The sequence below is a fragment of the Corvus hawaiiensis genome, chromosome 3, assembly GCF_020740725.1.
Source record: "Corvus hawaiiensis isolate bCorHaw1 chromosome 3, bCorHaw1.pri.cur, whole genome shotgun sequence".
NCBI lineage: Eukaryota > Metazoa > Chordata > Aves > Passeriformes > Corvidae > Corvus > Corvus hawaiiensis.
This window is the reverse complement of record NC_063215.1, coordinates 32,744,299-32,767,179: the sequence shown is the minus strand read 5'-3', so window position 1 is coordinate 32,767,179 and position 22,881 is coordinate 32,744,299. Positions and strand designations below refer to the sequence as shown.

General features: G+C 37.7%; 1 protein-coding gene across 5 annotated transcripts in view; it reads left to right on the top strand.

Moving 5' to 3' along the window:
* COL12A1 (collagen type XII alpha 1 chain) overlaps positions 1-22,881 on the top strand; it is a 101,371-nt gene that overhangs the window by 33,607 nt on the left and 44,883 nt on the right. For 3 of the 5 annotated variants that reach the window (XM_048297226.1, XM_048297229.1, XM_048297228.1), the window contains exons 14-33: positions 98-367; positions 2,254-2,520; positions 4,429-4,621; positions 6,254-6,375; positions 8,977-9,126; positions 9,213-9,332; positions 9,849-10,013; positions 10,201-10,347; positions 10,965-11,104; positions 12,268-12,397; positions 13,418-13,563; positions 13,830-13,959; positions 14,739-14,878; positions 15,593-15,722; positions 17,790-17,926; positions 18,209-18,341; positions 18,443-18,469; positions 18,780-18,922; positions 21,025-21,154; positions 22,022-22,161. In XM_048297226.1, the coding sequence (XP_048153183.1) occupies positions 98-367; positions 2,254-2,520; positions 4,429-4,621; positions 6,254-6,375; positions 8,977-9,126; positions 9,213-9,332; positions 9,849-10,013; positions 10,201-10,347; positions 10,965-11,104; positions 12,268-12,397; positions 13,418-13,563; positions 13,830-13,959; positions 14,739-14,878; positions 15,593-15,722; positions 17,790-17,926; positions 18,209-18,341; positions 18,443-18,469; positions 18,780-18,922; positions 21,025-21,154; positions 22,022-22,161 (2,960 nt within the window). The remainder of the gene's footprint in view (positions 1-97; positions 368-2,253; positions 2,521-4,428; positions 4,622-6,253; positions 6,376-8,976; positions 9,127-9,212; positions 9,333-9,848; positions 10,014-10,200; positions 10,348-10,964; positions 11,105-12,267; positions 12,398-13,417; positions 13,564-13,829; positions 13,960-14,738; positions 14,879-15,592; positions 15,723-17,789; positions 17,927-18,208; positions 18,342-18,442; positions 18,470-18,779; positions 18,923-21,024; positions 21,155-22,021; positions 22,162-22,881) is intronic. The other 2 variants (XM_048297227.1, XM_048297230.1) reach the window with 2 other exon arrangements.

Genomic DNA, 22,881 nt, shown 5'->3' with positions numbered 1-22,881 from the left:
TGGTTTAGCTCTTAAGATTATGTGACTTTCACATTTGTACTTTCCTAACTTTTTCCATTTGTATTTAAGAGACAATTTGCTGTTTTCTTTCTTGCAGAACGCGGTTCACCACATAATTTGGTTACTACAGATATAACTGACACTACAGTTGGGTTATCATGGACACCAGCTCCAGGAACAGTTAACCATTATAGGATAATATGGAAATCACTTTATGATGATACCATGGGAGAGAAGAGAGTCCCTGGAAATACAGTGGATGCTGTGATAGAAGGCTTGGAGCCTGAGACTAAATACAGGGTTTCAGTATATGCAGCCTACAGCAGTGGAGAGGGAGACCCAGTAGAAGGAGAGGCTTTCACTGATGGTAAGTGTAGTATATTACCACCATTTGTAACATTCTGCTATTGATGAAATTATAATTTTTTTAAAGAAAATGGACCTTTACTATCCTCAACTTTCTTTTTGTTTTGTTTCTTTTTTTTTTTTTTTTGTGAAAAGTTTTCCCAAACCAAAATGCCACCTCAGCTCAGTCAGTTCTGGCATTTTGCTGGACCATTAAAAAATCCACAAAATCTCATCTATGTCATAAAGGTTTGGATTCAGCAAGAATTACTTCCAAGTTAAGATATGATTTTGTCTGCTTATTACTCTGAAGTTAGCCTTTCATAGGTTTGGTGTGACTGCTGAAAATCAGGTGGAGGAAATATGGATAGAGCAAGGAGGAAAAATGGGGTAAATTCCCACAGAATCAATGAGTTTCCTTTCCAAGCTATTGCCCTTCCAGTCTTCACAGTCCTCAAACTGAGGCTCACTGTGTGATTTTGACATTTGTTATTTACCCTTCTGGGGCTCTTCTTTTTCTTATTTGCCAAACATTATTATTTGTATTTGTCAAAGCAGGCTCAAGACTCTCCTGAAATGTAGGCAAAGTGAAAAAACACAGAGATCAGGGATGGCTTGTTGCTTTATAGCAAGAACTGGAAAGTAAAGGATTTAGAATGAATGAAAGGATGCTCTGGATCAGGCTTGACATTTCTGTTGTTTGCCTAAAGGGGCCATGTGAAGAAAAAACCCGAGGGAGAGCTTTGGGGAAGCATCATGTGTGTTTACATGTTCTTGTGCTCTGTCCTAAGCATCTGTTTTGACTACTGTTGGAGACAGGCTGCTGAACTATGTTAACCTTTGTCCTTGACCCAGCGCAGTTGTTCTTAAGGTTTTGTAAGAGTAGTGATTGCTGCTGTTAGTAAGAGCTGACTCCCCAGAGTCAAAGCAGACTGCCATCCCACGGCTTCCTTCTTTGGTCAAGCACAGCACTAGCTGTCCTAGCTTTTCCAGGTTAAGTAGGCAGTGTAGCCACGTCACTTCTGCTGACTCTCTGTGTGCTGACTGAGGTAACTTGCTATAAGGCCTATCAATAGCCCCAGACCTGAGATTAATATTGTATCTTTATGGTACACACACAATTAAAAATTGTCAGTTCCTAAGAACTACAACGCCTACCTTACTGTGCGATGAAGTACTGACCGCTTCCACCATGCCAAGAAGGTTCAGCTTTGCCAAAACCTAGATGGCTTATTTTGGCTGACAGCCAACATTGCATATCTGTCAGTTCACTTGGGATTATTTATACCATTTGTACAGTCTGGAAAATATCTCTTAGAAGCTGAATGCTGCAATTTGTCGAGAAAATGCTTTATTAGTTCATGGGCTTATTTCAGCACATACACTGTGTTGTGATGAGTGATTTTCCAAGTGTTTGGAAAGTCACTCATCTCTATTTGCAAGATAGTTTGTATGGAGTTCAACAGCCAGCTGTTTGGGTATTCACCAGTACCTTATCAGACCTGTAAAGTCAAAACTTAGAAAATCTGAGCACTATAGGACATTGTGTTCATGAAAATAAATGACTTCATCACTTTCATTTGAGAGTGCTGAATCCAATATTTAGTGGATTACTGAAAAGTGTGACTAAATAAAACTTCCAATTATGCTGTGTCATCATGTGATTTATACTTCCCCCTTTTTTGTCTCAGTAGTGAAAAGCACACTGCTGTTTCTTTAGTCCAATACAGTTAAAAATAATTAACAGTGGCCTGTGAGATTCCCCTGTGTCTTCCCCACAATCAAAACCTGCAATTTTAAAGAAGGCAATTTTATGTTTTACTACAGCAGAACTACTTTTGTAGTCATGCATTTGAATATATCGGATATGATAAACTAAAAATGTATCCATGTTTTTACACCGAAAAGTGTCACCAAATGCCAGGACTGTGACAGTAGACAACGAGACAGAAAATACAATGAGAGTTACATGGCAGCCTTCACCCGGGAAAGTCTTGTCTTATCGTGTGAACTACCGGCCACGCAGTGGAGGAAGACAAATGTTTGGAAGAGTAAATGCTCCTGCTACAAGCATAGTGTTAAAGCGACTTAAGCCCCGAACTACATATGACCTAACTGTTGTTCCAATTTATGATTTTGGACATGGGAAATCAAGAAAAGGAGAAGGAACAACAGGTATGTACCACAAGGTTGTATGGGATTTCATAATGCAAGTTTTGTTCTTAAAATTAATAGTCATGAAACATAGAACAGCATGGTAGAGTCTGCCAAGATCATGAATTGACAGGAAAATTGAAGAAAATTTTAGAGGTTGAGAAGAGAGTTTGATTTGTTTGAGATTTCACTGTGGCATAACCTGAGCACAGCTTTTTGCTGTTGATATTAAAAGGTGTAAATATGGTGTAAAATCTGTTTGAAAATACTAGACTTGTTTTGAAATGCTGTCATCAGAAGTTCAAAAAAGGTGTTTTGTGAGGAAGACAGACTACTTAATCAAGTGTTGTCAGCTGTTTCATAATTTGCCTTTTGCTTGTGGGTATTGATTAAATAGCTACCCAGCATCCTGTTATTTAGGTTTGTCTTCTCTGGTCACCATATTTTCTGTGGAAAACCCAAGGTACTAAAAAGGAGGAGTAGATGATTTTGAAGATTCATCTGTGGAAGTCTGACTTCATGGTCTTTTGGACAGGCTGTCTTCTCTCTCAGAAACTGAAACTCTAAAACATTTCTTAAATCTCAGTGAAGGCAGTTTTGTGGTAAAAGCAAAATTCATTTTGTACTCTACCTTTAGTATGAATGTGATACTGGTCTTACATTTTGTGAGGAAATGTTCTCTAGACATTCAGATCAACCAGATTTAGTGTCAGTTTTCTGTTCAATACATGGAAAGTTATTAACAAGAGAAAATCTTTTTCAAGATGTTTCTGCCTATGTGACACTAGTGCCATTCATTGAGGTACTCTTTAAATAGTTCATGCTGTTTCTGTTCTCTGAATATATGTTATATTGAATAATGACAGGAAGTAAGATAAAGATATCCCAACAGTGGAGATACCAGCACCTCAGTTACTGAAGAAAGATTTCTTCTTTACCTAAAATGTGGTTGATATAAAGGAGTCGTGAAAACTTGACCAGCTCTTGAGCAATACCTAGTTTTTTAATGCTGAAAATTATACTGAGGTAAACTTTAGATCATCCAGCTGCTTTTGATTTTTGAACTCTCCATCTTGATACAGATATGTCTTTCTGCTTTCAGTCTAAATAACAGTGGTGGTAAACACTCTTTGGAAGCAAATGGAGCCTGAGTCATCTTTTTAGTTGAAGCTGTCACGATAATTCAGGGAGTATGATGAGAGATGAGACAGAGAATCTGTACTTTTCCTTGTGACTAGGAGTGTATCTACTGTTTCTCAGCAGAATTCACAATTTGAGGACATTTATGATCTTTCAGCTATAATTAGACAATTGCACAGGCACAGGAACAAGGCAAACTCTTTTTTTCCTCCGTCTTTCATGCCAAAGCTATAGTGCTTTCTGTTTAATTCCTATTCTTTTGCAACTTTGAGATTACACTGCTGCAGTATTTTCCACGACTGCACTTTAGAGTTGCACAAAAGTTGCACAAAATGCAGAAGCTAGCAGCAGCTTGTTAACCACTCTGTCTGTGAGCACTGCCCTGCAGTGGGCAGCTGTTAGTCTTCTGAGGAAGTTGCTCTTGACCTAAAAACCTTAGGCTGTTTGGCTGGCACTCCTCTGAAGAATTGTTTTTTGACACACTGCCACACCTGTGGTTGGTGAAGTTGCTTTAGCTGCCAGGCAATTTATCCCTCAGTTCATTGACTGCAGAGGGAGCCTCAACAATAGACTTAGCGCACGTACCTGTTGGTTAGATAGCTAAAATCGAGTGACAGGAATCTCACCTTTCATCTCTTAATACTTGTCTTTGTGCCTAAAGAAAGAAACAAAGAGTTTAGGACTGTCAATAATACTGGATTTGCATATATATTTTTACATAAAAGCATACTTGCTGATTTTTTCCATGTGCAGACCTGATCTAAACTCTTTTGTTTCCCACCCTTTCAGCTTCTCCCTTTAAGCCACCTCGAAATCTGAGAACTTCTGATTCAACTATGTCAAGTTTCCGAGTAACATGGGAGCCAGCCCCAGGGAGAGTGAAGGGCTACAAAGTAACTTTCCACCCTACTGAAGATGATGGGAGTCTTGGAGAATTAGTAGTGGGGCCATACGACAGCACAGTGGTACTGGAGGAGCTTAGGTATGGATATTCCCTCATGTTGGTTTTTGTTTTGTTTTGTTTTGTTTTTCTTCCTTTAAATAACTTTAGCCTAGGATTTTGTTTAATCTTGATCTGCTATTGAAATGCCTGGCAAAATCTACTGTAAGCAAGAAAGTAGTTTTGTCAATAAGCCATGAAGGTCTTGTTATGCCATCTCTGAAAGGCACCTGGCAGGTAGGTCTCTTTCTAAGATTATCCATTTACATCACTTGTGGTGTTCTCCCAGCAACTGAAGGAGGCAAAGATATAGGCTGGAGCTGTATTCTGTATTTCACATATGAGAAAGATAATATAATAGGGGAGGATATTTGGGATTTCTATAGTTTCCTCTTAAAAGTTTCTTGTCTCATGTTTCTCAAAAGATGCTTAGTTTAGTTCTTGATTCATTTTCTCAGAGGCTTGGATTTTTAAAGCAGGCTTCACACCATGTCAAAATCTGTTAGACAAGTATACTAAATATAACTAAAATTGAATCATTAAGTCAAAGAATCATATAGTCACAGAATGGTTTGGGTTGAAAGGGACCTTAAAGATCATCTAGTTCCAACCTCATTGACATGGGCACCTTCCACCAGATCAGGCTGCTGAAAGCCCCATCCAACCTGGCCTTGATGTCCTGGGATGGGATACCCACAACTTCTCTGGGCAACTTGTTCAAGGGTCCTACCACCATCACAGTAAAAAGCTTCTTCCTAATATCTGATCTAAATCTACTCTCAGTTTAAAGCCATTACTCTTTGTCCTATCACTACATGCCCTTGTCAGAAGTGCCTCTCCAGCTTTTTTATAGGCTCCCTTTAGGTGCTGGAAGGCTACCATAAGGACACCCCAGACCCTTCTCTTCTCCAGGCTGAACAACCCCAACTCTCAGCCTGTCTTCACAGGATAGGTGCTCCATCCCTCTTACCATCTTTTTGATTTTCCTCTGGACTTGTTACAAGAGGTCCAAGCCCTTCCTACATTGGTAGCTCCAGAGCTGGATGCTATACTTCAGGTGGGGTCTCATATGGGCAGAATAGAGGGTGAGAATCACCTCCCTTGACCTGCTGGTTGCTTCTTGTGATGCAGCCCAGGCATCACTTCCAGTCCCTGCATTTGCCTTCTGCGACCTTCCAGCAGTGTGGCTGGAGCACTTTTCAGTGAAGACTGAGGCAAAAATATAATTTAGTACCTTAGCCTTCTCCATATCCTGGGCAAACAGGTCTCCTGTTTTCTTCTGGAGGGGGCCCATTTTTTCCCTAATCTTCCTTTTCTCATTGATGTACCATAGAAACTTTTATTGTTGCCTTTGATGTCCCTGGCCTGATTTAATTCTACCAGGGCTTTAGCTATCATAACCTGATCTCTGGCTGCCTGGACAATTTCTCTTCCCAGAATTAAATAACTTGAATGAGGAAGGCTATAAATTTAAGTATAGAGTGTAAAATCAGCTTTTAAATTGTTGAACTTCAGTGCCTTGTGGAAGACATTGGCTTCATATTTTGGGCTTCATATTTTAGCACCTTCTTTTCCATGAGGTATTTTTTTTCTGTCACAATTTAATAAGTGAAGTGTTTAGCATTTAACTAGTCAAATGACTTTAATTAAAGTATACCTCCTTAACTATTTCAGGGCAGGAACTACCTATAAGGTAAATGTTTTTGGGATGTTTGAAGGAGGAGAGAGCAACCCTCTGGTTGGACAGGAGATGACCACCCTTTCAGATACTACTTCGGAGCCATTTTTATCTAGAGGTAAACGTGCCTGAATCAAAGAAAAGGCAGTCTTGTATTTTGGATTACAAAGAGACCAAAAGTTTACTACATTTCCTTTTTGTTTTTCCAATGCACATACATACTTGTTTACAGGATTCATTGTATTTCCTTCCCTGATGACATAAATCCTGGTCTCAAATGACCAAAAAGCATGGCCCAGTTCGCAATTCTGGCCCTCTGCACCCTTCAGATGATCTTAAAAAGATGATAATGCAGGCAACCTGTGTTTTCCTGATTATTCAAAGCCATCTGCATTGCATTTTCAAGCTGTCCACAGCTGTGTTAAATCACATAAGGTCAAATTCTTGAACAGAGATCATGGCTCATCTACAGGGGTGTTCACAGGAGTAGAACAAGGAATTTTAAGCAGACTGTTGGCCCTTTGCTTGTCCTTATATGGTGGCTTTTCCTTTAAAGACTAAGATGATATAATGAACAAAGATCTGATAGTTGGGAATGTCCTAGTGTTAATGTATATTATTTAAGTGTATATTCAATATATTCACTGTTTAGTCTTTTGGTTTGTTACTGTAGTAGGAGGAGACTTTTTCAGAAAGGCAATTGCAGAGTGCTCTCTGGTATCTCTTTGGGAGTTTCTCACTGTGTAGCTAAATCTTTCTTTCAAGGTTTCTGTGAATGTTATGATATTATCTCCCTTTGGTGTGGTTAATAGGCCTCTGCATGATAATAGTTGTGCTCACCATACTTTCAGTTACACCACCTGAAGAAAATTTCAGGGCTCAGCCCTTCATGGAAAGTATAAAAAACAGGGCTGCTGCTGAATAGCCAAGTATACACAAATAAGTAAAGCCTGTTCTCCTCTGCCATTTCAATGCTTGCATAACCATCAGAGAGAATTTGGTGAGGAGAAAGAACCTAACTGCAAAGTCCTTTCAGAGTTAAAGAAAGAAAAAAGGTTTCTGACAGCTGACTATATTGTTTCTGTTTAGCCAACAATGGCTGTGTAAAAAATACTCATCTTGTATATACTTTATTGAAACATTTTTAGAAACTTCTTAATTAATTGGTGTCCTCCTCTGTCTAATACTAGAGGGTAAAACTGAAAAAAACTCCTAAAATAGGCCATCAGTGATATTAGACTAAAGCTTTAATGGGGCTGGCAACAAAAAATTGCACCAAGAGTGGTTTGTTATTTTTCATCATAGTAGGTCTCATTTCTGTCTTCAATGTTATATTCTTTAAGCTAATTAGTTTTACTAATGCATGGATTTGAGTCATGGTTAATGTGAAAAATGAATTTATATCTTGGATTGTAAATGTAATAGTAAATTATTTATTAATAGGGGGGAAAAATCACCCTAGATCTGGCACATTTACGAATTTTCCATGTGGGGAACTATAGTATGTTGGAAGAAATATAAAAGTCAAAATAGATTAACTTTTATATTGTACATAAAGCTAACTTTAACATCCATATTAAAGTTATGCATGCAATTTTTTGAACTAACATGGTTTGACTTAAACCCTACTCCCAACTGATTTTATTGTCCTGACTAAAGACTAGATCTATATTTTCTGTGCAGAAGAGGATCATGCTTTTAACCCCCAGGTACATGGAATAGTTATATTCATGAGTCTACAGTGTTGGATCAATTCTGTGGAACATGTATGAAATCACAATATCTTTCAACTGTGATGAGTGTGGCTGATTTTTCTCAATGGGATTTCTTCCATATAAAGACCAGAAGCTCTGATGGCAGGAAGCCAGAAAATTTGCAGCTGGTAACAAAACCTACAGGAAAAAAGAGAGAAAGGATTTTGGTTTATTTTGTTTGCACATGGCTGTGGATAAAATTATTGTGTCTTTCTGTTTTGTATAAATATTTTGTGATTTTCCTTGTGATGAAAACAGTATGATGCGTATTTTATTCTGTAATTTGTAAACTGAAGATATCTGAAATAACTTCCTATTTTTTAGAAGATCGCAGCTTTATATAAATGTTTGTTCTTGTTTCCTCTGTATCTCTTGACCTGTGTTTATGCTTGTGTGTCTTCTCTGGATTGTGCTCTTTCCTTTCTGTACATACAAACTTCTATACCATGTGTATTACTATATCATTTTCCCCTGAAAATTGAGGAATGCAATTTATTTGAAAGTGATTGCAATATATGATGTTAATCCCTATTAACTATTACATGGTTGAAAATTAACCAGTAGTTTAGCTGTGACAGACTAAAATACCATAAAATTGTATAATCTGATAATACTCACTGCCATATCAGTGGTTCATTTAGTAGTCTTGTACAAAACTTCTGAAATCAAGTTATCAGCCATCTTTAAAGACCAAAACAGACAGTGACATGACAATAGAGAACACTAGCCTTGACATTTGCAAAGGCTTATTTTTAAAAGGAAACATACATGAAGAAATTTATCCAGCTTTTGCCATGGAACCACTGACTAGTGTGAATAATGCTCTCAAATAGGTCATACTTGACAGAGTGCCAGTGAATAAAACTAGAGCTATTTTGGAAGCTAACTCATGACATATGTCATCTAAAAGGATGGGGAAAGCAAGCCATCATCCTAAGGCTATATTTTTCTGGTTGACACGGCAGGTCTAGAATGTAGAACCAGAGCAGAAGCTGATATTGTGCTGCTGGTGGATGGCTCATGGAGTATCGGGCGGCCAAATTTTAAAACCATCAGGAACTTTATTGCCCGTATTGTTGAAGTTTTTGATATTGGTCCTGAGAAAGTACAGATTGGTAAGTTTTCATATGTTGGAGGGAAAATGGAGCATAACTGCTACAAAGGCACATAATAACTGAATAAATTATGGCTTTTTTCCCAGGTCTTGCACAGTATAGTGGTGATCCCAGGACAGAATGGAATCTCAATGCTTACCGAACCAAACAGTCTTTGTTAGAGGCTGTAGCCAACTTACCATACAAAGGAGGCAATACTCTAACAGGTATGTCACAGTGCCAGGATTTTACTTAAGCTCCAGTGAAAACGATTCCAGTAGCTGACCCTGAAATTAAGTGAAAACAAAAGTGCCCGTGATGAAAGGGAGTTAACAGTTCAACTCAGTATGGTTGGAAGATAACAGATCTAGCATCGGCTTATAAACTCAGGAGAAATCTGATAGAAGACATTTTGGGTGATGAAGAGCTTGTGTTGCTGTTGCGCCTGTGAGAAGAAAGAAGGTCATTTCCATGTCAGGGTTGGGATGAAGACAACCAGGAACCAGAAGAAAGGCTGGTGGAAGTCAGGAGGTTGATGCTCAATGGGTAAGAAGGTGCTGAATACTATCAGTTGCTGAGAAGTCTAAATGATGGGCTGCAACTTGATTCAAAATGCTTCTAAAGGGAAGTAAACTGTGGAACTGTTGTCAGAGTAAAGTCACTAGGATGCAACAATCTCTTCTACCATGACTACTATACGAAAATAGTTTACAGTGATGGTTACTTTCTTTGTGTCGTGCTAGGAATGGCCTTGGATTTCATATTAAGAAACAACTTCAAGCAAAATGCTGGCTTAAGGCCCAGAGCTCGCAAAATTGGTGTTCTCATCACTGATGGCAAATCACAAGATGATGTAGCCATCCCTTCAAGAAAACTCAGAGATGAAGGAGTGGAACTGTATGCAATTGGTAAGTATTATATGAAGAGATGGCCTGCAGCAGCCCCCTCCTGCCCATCTGCTAAACGCAGAGAAGTGGCCACATATAAAAGTACATAAAAGGTTATTCAAAGAACATGTTTAGGGACTTAATTGCATGGTGTCATGCTTCACAGCCATAATTTCTAACAGGTTTTGCTTTCTTCTTCTCTTGTAAGGTATTAAAAATGCAGATGAAAATGAATTGAAGCAGATTGCAACGGATCCAGATGACATCCATGCTTACAATGTTGCAGATTTCCCCTTCCTGGCTGACATTGTTGATAATGTAACCACGAATCTATGCAACAGTGTGAAAGGTCCAGGTACATCACATTTTCAGTCTATTTCACCCTTTTTCCATTTACGTGTTTGCATTGCTAATTCCTTTTTATTACTTATTGGGAGCACTCTGTTAGCCGTGGGCTGTTTTTTCAGCTGCTGGTGTGAGGAAGTTGTGCAGTCCACCTAGACTACCCTGCAGGGGTTCTTCCTTTCCTTCCAACAGTGACTATGTTATAACTAACGCAGCATGACATTGGTGGATGTGCCTTCTTTTTCTCCCCAGAATCGTGAAGTGTCTTTCTTAGTGTGTCAGCTTTTTACTCACTGTGGCATGTTGTTTGATAATACTTATCCAATGAGGAAAATTTTAGCAGCCCTGCTCTTTTCAGGTATTAGTATCTGACAGCCCAAAACCAAGGCTGGGCATGGAAAGACAGTAATGTTAGCTGATGGTTCTTCAGTGAAACACTGGTGTTGAAAGTGGAATAGGAATTACAGGGAACTTGTTTAGTCTTGAGTGTGTTAAGGTGAGCTATCTCTTCATGCAGTTGTTTTAAGAATTCCTGAGGAAAAAGAAATATAAGCAGCTACACAAAGTGGATTTTTTCACTTCTGTTAAGATAAATGAATATCTTTTAAATTTGCTTCACTCTTGCAGGTGATTTGCCAGCCCCTTCAAATTTAGTTATTTCTGAAGTGACACCTCGTTCTTTCAGACTGAGATGGAGCCCACCTCCTGAGAGTGTTGATAGATACAGAGTTGAATATTATCCTACCTCTGGAGGTAGCCCTGAACAGGTTAGTATTGTATGTTCATCTTTGACATCATCCAGGATAACCTTGGACTTCCACATCATAGTAATATCATTCTGAATTTGTGCTGTGTATGATATAACAGCAAATTAAAAATGCTCCTAAGGTCTAGAATATCATGCTTTGGTAAATGATACACAAAATTACAAAAAATAGGAGTATATGTATGACTTTGATTATTTTAATATCATGAATCCAGAAGTAAAATATATTTCTTATAAAGAATTGTCTTCTATTTCTAGTAATTCCTTTATTTCCATATTCCACTGTCATATATTTAGTTGAAATATGTCTGTACCAGAAATTTTCTGACCATACTCATGGGTAGGCCCACTGTCCTTTTCACGCATTTTCTTCTTAGTAGAAACAAGACAGTGGGGGATACAGTTTGTAAGAAGTGCTTAGATTAACACTATATGACTCCAAACTGTTTATTGCACAGGATCAAACTTATCTTGTGGTTATTACTTCTCTACACAGAGAGCCAGAGACTGGCAACCCTTGGTTCTAGGAAATCTGAATTGCTCATTATGCTTTTTAACCAGATAGAACACTATTTAGGAGAATGAAGTGTTTAGAAGAATGAAGTTAGGTGCCTCTGAGTACCTAGCTGTGAATTTCCCGTCTCTGAATGTGGCTTTTAAATCTCAACTCATGTTTGACTCATGGAGAGTTCAAGATTTGGCCTTTGATTAAAGTTTGAGCTGTCGTTCCAGTGCACACTGACTTTATAATTTGACTACTTCCTGGCATTTCTGTTCTGCAAGGTGTTGCTAATGCCTTGTGCTGTAACCATCTAGATTATCCTGGATTTTGAAATTTTTCCCGAAGCGGTCCTTTTCCCCTCAGTCCTTTCTTTATGTTCATTAGTAATGTAGAAGTGTAAACTACGTGTGAAATCAGAATGCACTGTAAGTGATGCTAAGTAGATCCAGCTCAATTTGAAACAAGTCTCTGTCTGAGATTTCCCTACAGCTTGCTTTGCAAAAATGGTATATTGTCAGACAAAACGTATACAAAATTAGGACCAGACTTTATTTATCTCCTTGTCATTGATTTCTTCAGTTTCACTAGGAATGACTACTTTTCTTAGAGATAAGATTACAAACATGTTTCTCTTAAAGTGATTAACATTGCTTCTCTTGTAGTTTTACGTAAGTAGGATGGAAAGAACAACAGTTCTGAAAGATCTGCAACCTGAAACAGAATATGTGGTTAATGTGTTTTCTGTGGTAGAAGATGAAAGCAGTGAACCTCTGATCGGCAGGGAAACAACTTGTAAGTTACAAATGGATCTTGAATAATATGTTAACAGCCAATTTGGCACCTGTTCAGTAGAACTTTTAGCACTATGGGTTTTCTTCTTAGCAGATGCAAAATATTTAATTTGAATTACTAAACCGTATTGTGTTACTCTGGTTGTTCAGAGCTTGTTGTTCGGAAAACTTCCCTGAAGTGAAACTGCAATGTGGTAGAATATATTTGTCCCAGCTTCTTTCTAGGCCCAAAAACGTGGTTGTACAAAACTAGAACAACAGACATGAATTACAAGACAGAGTTTATAAATTCCTGAAATCTAATCATAAACAAATGCTTACTCCTTCATTTTTATGCTAGGTAATTAATTCCTGCTATTACCAGACAGAATTATTTCTAATTAGCAAAAGCCAGTTCAAGACAATTATGCCACTTTTATGAGTTAGCTATATTTCTCCTATGAGCTGTCTACATAATTGATTTCAGGTATATTTATGCTGAATGCAACATAGGGTCACTCTTCTGTCTCTTTAATAATATTGAATTTTTGCTGTTCTTTTTATTTCTTTTGTATTAGGCTTGTCAAAAATCCTTAAAATACGTGTATAATTTTTATCAAGTCTCTGTTATTTTTTGATATGGTTTTATGGAAACTTTTCCTTTATTTAATAATTTGAGAAATACAGAAAACAAAGAGAAAGGACAAAAACTCTCTTTGTACAGACTCCCAGCCAGTCATATTGTTTCATACTAGAATTTTCATGTGAGTTAATGTTGCTTTTTAGAAGACTAAAGCGTTCCAGTGCAGACTTGTAAGAGTTTTAGCTGTGTATGTAGAAAATCTGTAGCCACATTCAAAATATGACGACCATTACCTCATTTATAAACTAAGAATTTAAATACCACTGTTTGCAGATCACCTCTCTACTACCCATAATATGCCCTAATATCCAGGTAAAATATTCTCAGTGATATGACCTGTGATATTAAATATGAAGGAGCTGAAAGAAATAAATTAATATGTATTTTTTTATTTGACAGTGCCAATCTCTTCAGTTAGAAACTTAAATGTTTATGATATTGGATCAACTTACATGAGAGTGAGATGGGAACCTCTCAATGGAGCTACCGGTTATTTGTTAACATATGAACCTGTGAATGCCACAGTCCCAGCCACAGAGAAAGAAGTAAGAGAATTTGTCTTTGCTACCTGTACTCTACCAAAAATAAATTAAGAAAAACTGTTAGACTATCATAATAGTCAAAAGACTGGCATGTACTTCTTCAAGTGCAGTGAACTTACTGGGATATTATATACAATGACATCAGTCAGGAAATTGTAAATATACTGTGAATCTCACAAACAAAATTCCCTTGAAGTTAAATCATTGCTTGCTTTTCTGCCATTGCTTTCTTCAGTTTTTAAACATGGAGTGTTATTTTTCATGTGCAGATGCGTGTGGGACCATCAGTGAATGAGGTGCAGCTGGTAGATCTCATCCCCAACACCGAGTACACTTTAACAGCTTACGTATTATTTGGTGATATGAAGAGTGACCCACTCACCACACAGGAAGTGACATGTATGGGCATCTTGATTTTTGCTTTGTAATTGCTTCAGCACATTTAATTTTATTTCATGCAACAGTGTTTCATTTAGAAGACCACCTTAACCATGTTTTATGTATTTTCTAACATTCATACACTTCCCAGAGATCTCAAAGGCAATTTCAATGAAAAGGGTCCAGCTACTAAAAGGGGAACAAAATAATTTTTAACTTGAATAATGAAGGAAATCGTGAGATCACAGTGTTTTTAAAAGGTCTCGATTTTGCTTGTATTAATTTAGAAACCCTGTTCCTGAATTCAGACATCCTCTTAAGTATAGAAAATACTGAAGAAATATGTCATATAAAAAAAAAAAAATAGCTCTAAAAATGGCTTCCTTTTTTATACCTTTCCCTAAACAATTCCTATTGGCAAAGGCATGCTTCTGGTCTAGATGCATGAAACATGGCTACTTTTATGTCCTTAAAAATTTTAAACAATTACCCATAGATGAAAAGTGGCTATTGTCACCAAAAGTCATGGTCTTAAGCCCTGATACTTCTGGAAGTATTGTAGTCATAATTTACAAATGTGAAACCAGCATAGTTTATAGCTATTTTGGTCATTGCTGGGAAAATAAACTCCTGAACTGTCTCATCTAATGCCCAGGACAATGAACTTCTCAGAAAGTGGTTGCTTCCCTTCACTGAAAAGAATTTAACTGAAAGACATGAAGAGAATTCACTTCCATCTGTGAGAGACCTATACCTCTGCTATGAATAGCATTCACTTACTACTACCATTATTTTTACAGTACCTTTGCCTGGACCCAGAGGTTTAACAATTCAGGATGTTACTCACAGCACCATGAATGTCCTTTGGGATCCTGCCCCAGGAAAAGTTCGGAAATACATTCTAAGATACAAAATAGCTGATGATGCTGACGTAAAGGAGGTAAAATATTTAAAGTACAAGGAAAGAGTTTTACTTTGAAAAGTTAGATTACTAAAATAATAGTAAAACTAGTATTATAACCCACCACTGAGAGTAAAGAACACCAGTCCATGGTGATTTCAGTCAGGAAAGGGTATTGATTTCTTGGAAAATATTTGATAGATTTCTTCCTCCTCCTCCTCCTGAGAGGAAAAATCCTTAAACTGACTGGAGAATTTTAATATGCTTTGGTAAATAGTAGTTTCTACTCTCTGCTTAAGTATCATCTTCCCAAGGTCTAAGAACAGCTTACAATTAAGAGGACAGGATAGTGGAATAAAGGTATGTTAGCCCCTTTGCCTACTGAGAAAACATGTGTGACGATTGTTAGAGATGTCTTTTAGCTATGTGCAAGCTTTCCTTAATTGCACTACTAGGCATAAACCAGCTCTTGGAGAATTAAATTTGTTTTTTTAAAGGAAATAGAATTTTCTAAAGGTTCAGTCTGCATCCTTGTTTCCAAAGGAATAAAGCACTGAATGACCCACAAGTACTATGTGTATAATAATATTTTGCAAGGGAATTAGTAGGGAACACTCAATATTCAGGTGTAAATTTAAGGGTAAATGGCAAAACTTAGTGCAGAATACTTCTTTGTTTTTCAGTGCAGGAATTTCTGCAGAGTAAGAAAATAGAGAAATTTACAATCCTTTAAGTCATTATTTTTATTCTTAGGTGGAACTTGACAGACTCAAAACCAGCGTTACTCTCTCTGACCTTTCCTCCCAAACACTGTACAATGTAAAAGTTGTTGCTGTGTATGACGAAGGGGAATCCCTACCAACAAATGCAGAATCTGTCACTCGTAAGTTTTCCTAATAATCTTTCTTGTGGTTGTTTTTGCCTTATGTTTGATTTAAGTGATGTGTGTGTTGCAATATGTTATAGAGTTTAGATGGAGCTCTAATTTAATCTGAGAAATACTTTACTTGCACTTGTAGCATTATCTGCAATATGATAAACCACAGGAATCTTAGATGAGTTGTGTCTTACTGCAGTGAACACTGACATCGCAGTCTCCAGAGATGTGAAGAGCAACTGAAGCAAAACTATTTCTATTTAAAGACTGAAGGAGAAGTTTAGGTGTATAACGCAGTACTTGTGCTCGTCGCACGACCTCTGGTGTGCCCCAGGTCAGAGACAGTCCAGCTGCGTTCTTCTGTGCGTTGCAGAAGCGACTTTGGCATCAGGATGGGTGCTGCTGACTGAGCTAGCTAGCTGGCTTCTTTGCAAAGGGAACATGGCAGGAGCCGATGGGATCGGCTCACGTTAGCTCGGAGACAAAGGAAGAGAGAGGCTGTTCTGGTCTGGCTCCTAACAGGTTTATTGTTAGAAGTCTCGCAACCCGAACAAGCTGGGAAGGGATGGAATGCGATGGGAATGCTCCCCAGAGGCTTGTCCTCAGTTTTATAGAGAGTTTGAAAACCGCGGTAAAAGGGGAAAACAACCAATAAGTTACAAGCCAGGGGGAGGATACAATTCAACAAGAACCACTGGGGGAAACCGAGAGGCGGGAGCTATAACAAAGAACCAGCGAACAACCGAGTAACCGAGAATTTTCCCGAACCGGGGGAGGTGGCTTGTACCCGGGCACTGCCCAGGGGGTGCGGCTTAGGCTTCTGAGCCGCCCCTCAACCCGCCCTCTGAGTCTGCCTCTTCGGGAAACTCGATCCAGGGGATGGGCTGGGATTGATTGGCATCTTGCTGCCCCAGCCCCGAAGTGGGCTGGGTCACTGCAACCGGAGTAGAATTGGTAAGAAAATATGAGGACAGAGGAAAGGTTTATCAAGTCTATGTAGGAATCTAGGAAAGTGAATAAGAAGCTGTGAATAAGAAGTTGAGCCATATAATAGAGGATTAGAGAGATATGATCCTGCCTCTGATCCAAGAGAGGTTTTGCATAATGGAATGCTAAAGCAGCCTTTATTTTTAGAGAATCATAAAGGCAGCATTTAAGTAACCTCGACAAATAGAGGCAAGGAAATGGAGTTGCACAAGCTGTAAGAGCTGATCTCCATACAGGAGATGTGACAGACTGAAAGGAGAAAGCAGGTATCAAGGAAGATCTCATCCTGATCAAGGCTTAGGATTTAAGAAGACAGTTAACCAGAAAAGGTACAATATAAAAGAGTAATGTTACCTTTTCACTGCCCCTCCATCTGGTGTGAAAAAGAAGAAAAAACCCATGAATAGTCTCTCTTATTTATTCTGCTGAATTTTTAATTTGGTAGTCTGATGTATTTAAAAATGTTTGTGAGATTTTCTGCTTGCTGTTGTGCTAGTCTTTGTTCTGTACCTGTGGTTTTGTGTGAATATGTGTGTAAGGAAAGAAAAGGAAAGCTCTGCCAAAGAATTATTTTAATTCTCTGGTTCTACCTATTTACATATTTCTTCCCAGTGGCTATAATATTTTGCTTCCTTAACCTACAGTTAACCACTGTGAATTCTTTCTAAACAAGTGGTGACTTACTTGGCTTATACAAAGAATTTTAAGATTTGTGAGAAACTCATGCAGGAACTTGACCTGTGTCTATGGGAGTTCATATTCACTCCATAGAGCTCCAAAATGTAAAAGCCAGGGCTTCAGTTGTTTTGAGTAGGCATGTGAGTTGTGACCTCTGCTGAGGTCAGTAGAGCTATGTCTATTTTATCAGGCGATGACCTAATGATGTGACCTTAGGAAGGATGATTTGCCTAGTGTAAGTGGACTGGGTTATACTATAGGGCTTGATTGTAGTCATTAGAAGCATGGTAACTGAGAGATGAACCTTCTACATAATCTTCTAAATTATTTTTCTGAGTAATTCCTTTGTTTAACTGTATTTATTTTGTAGTTACATTTTGTGGAATATTTTTCCTTTTCTCATAATAGAGCCTGTGCCAGCACCAGTTAACCTCAGAATCACAGATATAACCACAAATAGTTTCAGAGGTACTTGGGATCATGGAGCTCCAGATGTCTCTCTATATAGAATAAAATGGGGACCCTATGGAAGAGAAAAACAGGAGGTAAGAATAGACAGCCACCGTATGCTTTTGAGGGCAGTCTCACAGAGGGTGTATTATTAAACTCAGAAATGTAATTGATAAATGGCCTACAACTTGCAAACCCTCTTGTTGTGCTCCATAGAAATCCAGTGAGAAGGTGTAGGACATATACTTACAGCCACTTGCAGTGATGTTACTGAGTGAAAAGTTACTCAGTTTTATCCCACTCTGTTTGCCTGTTTCATTTGTATGTTTTGGTTTTGTTTATTTATTTTTTTCCTTTTTCTTTAATTTCTTCACAAGACTATCTTAAATGGGGATGAGAATAGTTTGGTCTTTGAAAATTTGAATCCAGATACATTATATGATGTCTCAGTTACTGCCATCTATCCTGATGAATCAGAAAGTGATGAGCTCATTGGCAGTGAACGAACATGTAAGTAAATAAAGGGATTCTGCATGTTGTTGTTCATAGTTATTAAAACAGAAGGCATATACATACAAGAATTCTGAAAATTCTTTCTACTTTTTTCCTAGTACCCTTGGTACCTATCACTACACAAGGTAAGAATCTGAATTTCCAGGTACCATTTTATTGAAGGAAACTCATAGCTCTCTTTTTCTAAACTGTGACGAATGTTGACATTAAAAAACTGAGATCATTTAATAAATATTATTGTGTATTTGGGAGAATACTAAACACTAGATTACCACATGTTTATTATTTTACAAACATTACAGTTTATGTTCCCCTGTACTTAATACATTCTACTCTTGATCAGGCATTCATGCAGCCCTAAAACTGTGAATGAAGTGTTTGTCTGTGCTCTTTGGCAAACTTCATATTTATTCTTTTCTTTATTATGCTTCTCAGCCCCAAAGAGTGGCCCACGAAACCTTCAGGTGTACAATGCAACTTCCCACAGTTTGACTGTGAAATGGGATCCTGCCAGTGGTCGAGTGCAGAGATACAGGATCATTTACCAGCCTATCAGTGGGGATGGCCCTGAACAGTTGGTAACTAATTTTGAAGTGCTAAAGTTATTCAACCTTAAATGAACCTTCTGCAAAGTAATCCATTAGAATAATTTCTTTTCAAAGCACAACACTCTAGATATTAATCACCTTTTGCATGAAGATTTGTATTTATAGTGAATAAGTATATACTCCCACCTTTTTTTTCTCCCCTTTCAAATCCAAGTTAGAATACTCTTAATTGAGCAGCAATAACTTTGGATGCATCCTGTTTTCTCAAAAATCACGTAATCATAGACTCATTTAGGTTGGAAAAGATCTTTGAGATCATAAACTCCAACTGTTTATCTATAGAGAAAATTAAAATAAAGTGCATTGAGGAATAAGTCAATCAGCATGTAAGGCTAAAAGTCACAGATATAAGTGTCACAACAATATGAACTACCATGACTACTTTCATAGTCCAGAGTTTTCCATTGTTTTCATAGTGTGGTTCACGTGCTATCACAGGACTTTGCCATGAAACATGCTGTGAACAGCTGAGACTGTCTTTTGCCACTCTAGGGTCAGAATAACCACCCAGAGGTAGCAGTTTCAAAAAAAAAAATCCATGTAAAAAATGTGCTAATGAAGTATTTAAGGTATTTTAGACTCTTAATATGATGAGAACCTGTAATGCTATGGAGAGACAGTACTCTGTGATCAGCCAGCTTCCCTGTGTTGTCAGCAAGAACTGTTTTGACTACTGGCAGCCTACACAACACAGCCTGGGAATGGTAATTCGGTCATGCTGTTTATCAGAAGTGTGTGCTACTTAAAAATGCCCTATTCTGTAGTGGGAGGCTGTTGCGGTTACTGTCAAATGAGTCACAGAAACAGTCTCAGATGAGAGCCACATTCATTTAGCTTGCTCCTGTAATCGGAGATCGCACATGTTCAGAAGTATATCTAGGAATATTTACTTTAGAATCAGTTGGATATTTACACACACATTTTAACTCTCTTCTGAACAACATGCATTTGGGTTGAGGTAACTGAAATGTGTATAAGTAGTTGAACAAAATTTTAGTGAGAAATCACTAGAGGAATAAGGAGCAGCAATAAGTTCAATTAATATCTAATTAAATGCTGGTAGTGGAGTAAAAAGAGAATTATGATCATTCTCTTGAAATCTGTGCAAAGAATATAGTTAAGAGACTTAATTGCTTACGGCTGGATAGAATCAGGAAGTAACAGTTGGAGAAAATACCTCTAAGGAGAGCACACAGAACTCTCATACTCTGTTCATGGCATTTAATGTCTGTCTTCTAATGACTTGCTGTCATATGATCATAATTCCTTGTCTTCTTTTGTTACTCTGATATTTTATTAAACTGTAGATGCTGGGTAGGCAGTAGAACAGTCCCCACCAAGGTACTTAAAACAGAATTTCTGGAGGGCTTTTATGTCTGACGTTTAATGGTCTCAGCACCAAGAAGAATCACAGGTGATTTGAAGATAGGTCTGCAAAAACTGCAGAGAACATGATCATTTAGGGTTAGGCTTTGAAAGGCAACTAGATACGAAAATGTAGAGGTAGCCATGATGGGATGATAAAAGCATTTGTGCTTTGAAAGGAGCTTTGTCCACTTGAGTACAAAAAAACCCTTTGATTGTAAGTTAAAATAGTCTGCTTGTAAAATAAAATAATCTACTGCTATGAAATGTGAAGATGTGTAAATGCTTGCTTGTTATCAGTTCTTCATCAACAGTTGATTTTAACTGTTACGCTGAACACACTAGCTGAATAGGCTTTGAAAATGTGCAGATAGTCTTAAAAGTACAAAGAATGATGGGGTATATGCAGTTACAATATAATTTGTGCTGGTACAGAACTGGCAGTTGATGTATAATTGTGGTTGTATGCAAGGTCGGAGATTTTAAAGAATAGTGGCTTTGTGTCTAAACTTGCTAAAACCAGTATGTACTAAATATTACTACTGTTCAATGTCTGCTGTCAGTGTCAGTCACAAGCGCATTGCAGCATTTGATATATCAGAGTGTTTTCTACTCTGCATCAAATGCTTGCGTTCTTTACTATACCAGTAAGCACAAAAGAGACAGTATAAAAGGGATTTTAATATTTTCCTTTTGTTTTGCTGCAGACTACCGTTGGAGGACGACAGAACAGTGTGGTGATTCAGAAGCTGCAGCCTGACACACCATATACTATTACTGTTTCATCAATGTATGCAGACGGTGAGGGGGGACGAATGACAGGACGAGGCAGAACCAGTAAGTAATTTCTTCATGTCTTCTTATTAGGTACAAAACAATATTGATGTATTGCTTTTCAGAAGAGCTGAGAAAAATTTCTTAAGGTGAAATACATCTCATCTGTATTTGTCATTTGTCCTTTGGTGGCTTTCAAGTTTCTAAAGTAAGAACACCTGTCAGTCTACTGGCTGTAGAGAAATCCTGGACCACTTTGACCACCAGCCTTTGACTGGATTTTTACAGTTTTTACAGCTGAGAGAAACTCTAATGTTACTATGGAACTTCTTCCTCATTTTAATTTGCTTAATTGTTTTATGCCATAATGCAGTAAATGCCTTAAAGCATCTGAAGACATGTTACTCTCATATATGTGTACTTTTAAGCACCTTCAGTTGAGAGGCTGACCTTTAGAGTGTGCACTTTAGGACTCTACCATTTTATGTTGATGCATTCTTTTGATCCTGCTATAGAAATCACAGAGTGATTTGCTATCAGACACACTCCAGGTATAAAAGTCATTTCAATACATTTAATTAATTAATTATCTAACCATAAATTTATTAATTCAGTTGCATTTACTTTAATTATGAGCTTGCAATGGAAAGTCAGACTAAGCAATGTGTTTGGTAAGGATTGAAGAAAAAAATCCTAATGTTTTCATTGCATAATTCCAAAACGGTATCCATGAATAAATTTTTCTAACTAGCATTGCTTATGCTGTTGGATGGGGCCGGATGTTCTGATTAATGAAGACAGATAAGGTTTAACATGAGCTACTAAACCTATTTTTAACATTTCCTAAGGATACATTACAGAGGTATGGTCTGACAGCAAAAATGAGAGAATAGCGTTCCACATTTCTGACAGGTCATTGATCTGTTTCAGAACCCCTCACCACTGTGAAGAACTTGCTAGTTTATGATCCAACCACCAGTACTTTGAATGTTCGATGGGATCATGCAGAAGGAAGTCCTCGCCAGTACAAAGTGTTTTATGGTCCTACAGCTGGAGGTGCAGAAGAAATGGTAAATTCTTCATGTGGATCTCACTAACCATCTCAGATAAATTACAGCTCATGGTGCTAGTGAGAGAAATGCTGCTGAGAGAAGTAGATCTTGTTTGCCTATGCACTGGCTTTTTTTCTGTTCATAGCCACCCTGAAGAAAATGCACAGCACTGCCATGAAAGTTCCTCCTATATGTATTACAGATGTTTGATTTCATATAGTAGACCATCAGTGATTAGTTCTTAGCATGGGATTTAATACCACACACAATTTTTTATTTCTTTATTCCTAGGGCACTATGTGTGAGTGTAAAACTGACTTCAGGGTGTACAAAAGGTTATAAAGTTAGCAGACCTAATTTCTACCCATTTTTACTGCTAAGAAATTATGTGACTGTAATGTCATGTGACTGTAGTGTGAAATGTGACCGTTTCACAAATGGTATTTGTGAAAGCAGAAAAATGCACATTCTAATGTCCTCAAATTATTTAGTTACCAAAGAGCTAAAAGAATCCTGAAAATATGAAATCCTTGCTGCAGACTAGGGAATATTGTTTCCCAGTTGTGATTCTTTTTCTACATGACTGCAATTTAATGTGCCCATGAAATGAGTCGTACATGAATGCCATTGTTTCAATAGCAACTAAAGTACTACTGATGCCAAATATTCTTAAATGCTGTGGAGTTTTATTTCCTAACATGAGCTCTTCATTACATGTTTGTTTTTTTGTTTTGTTTT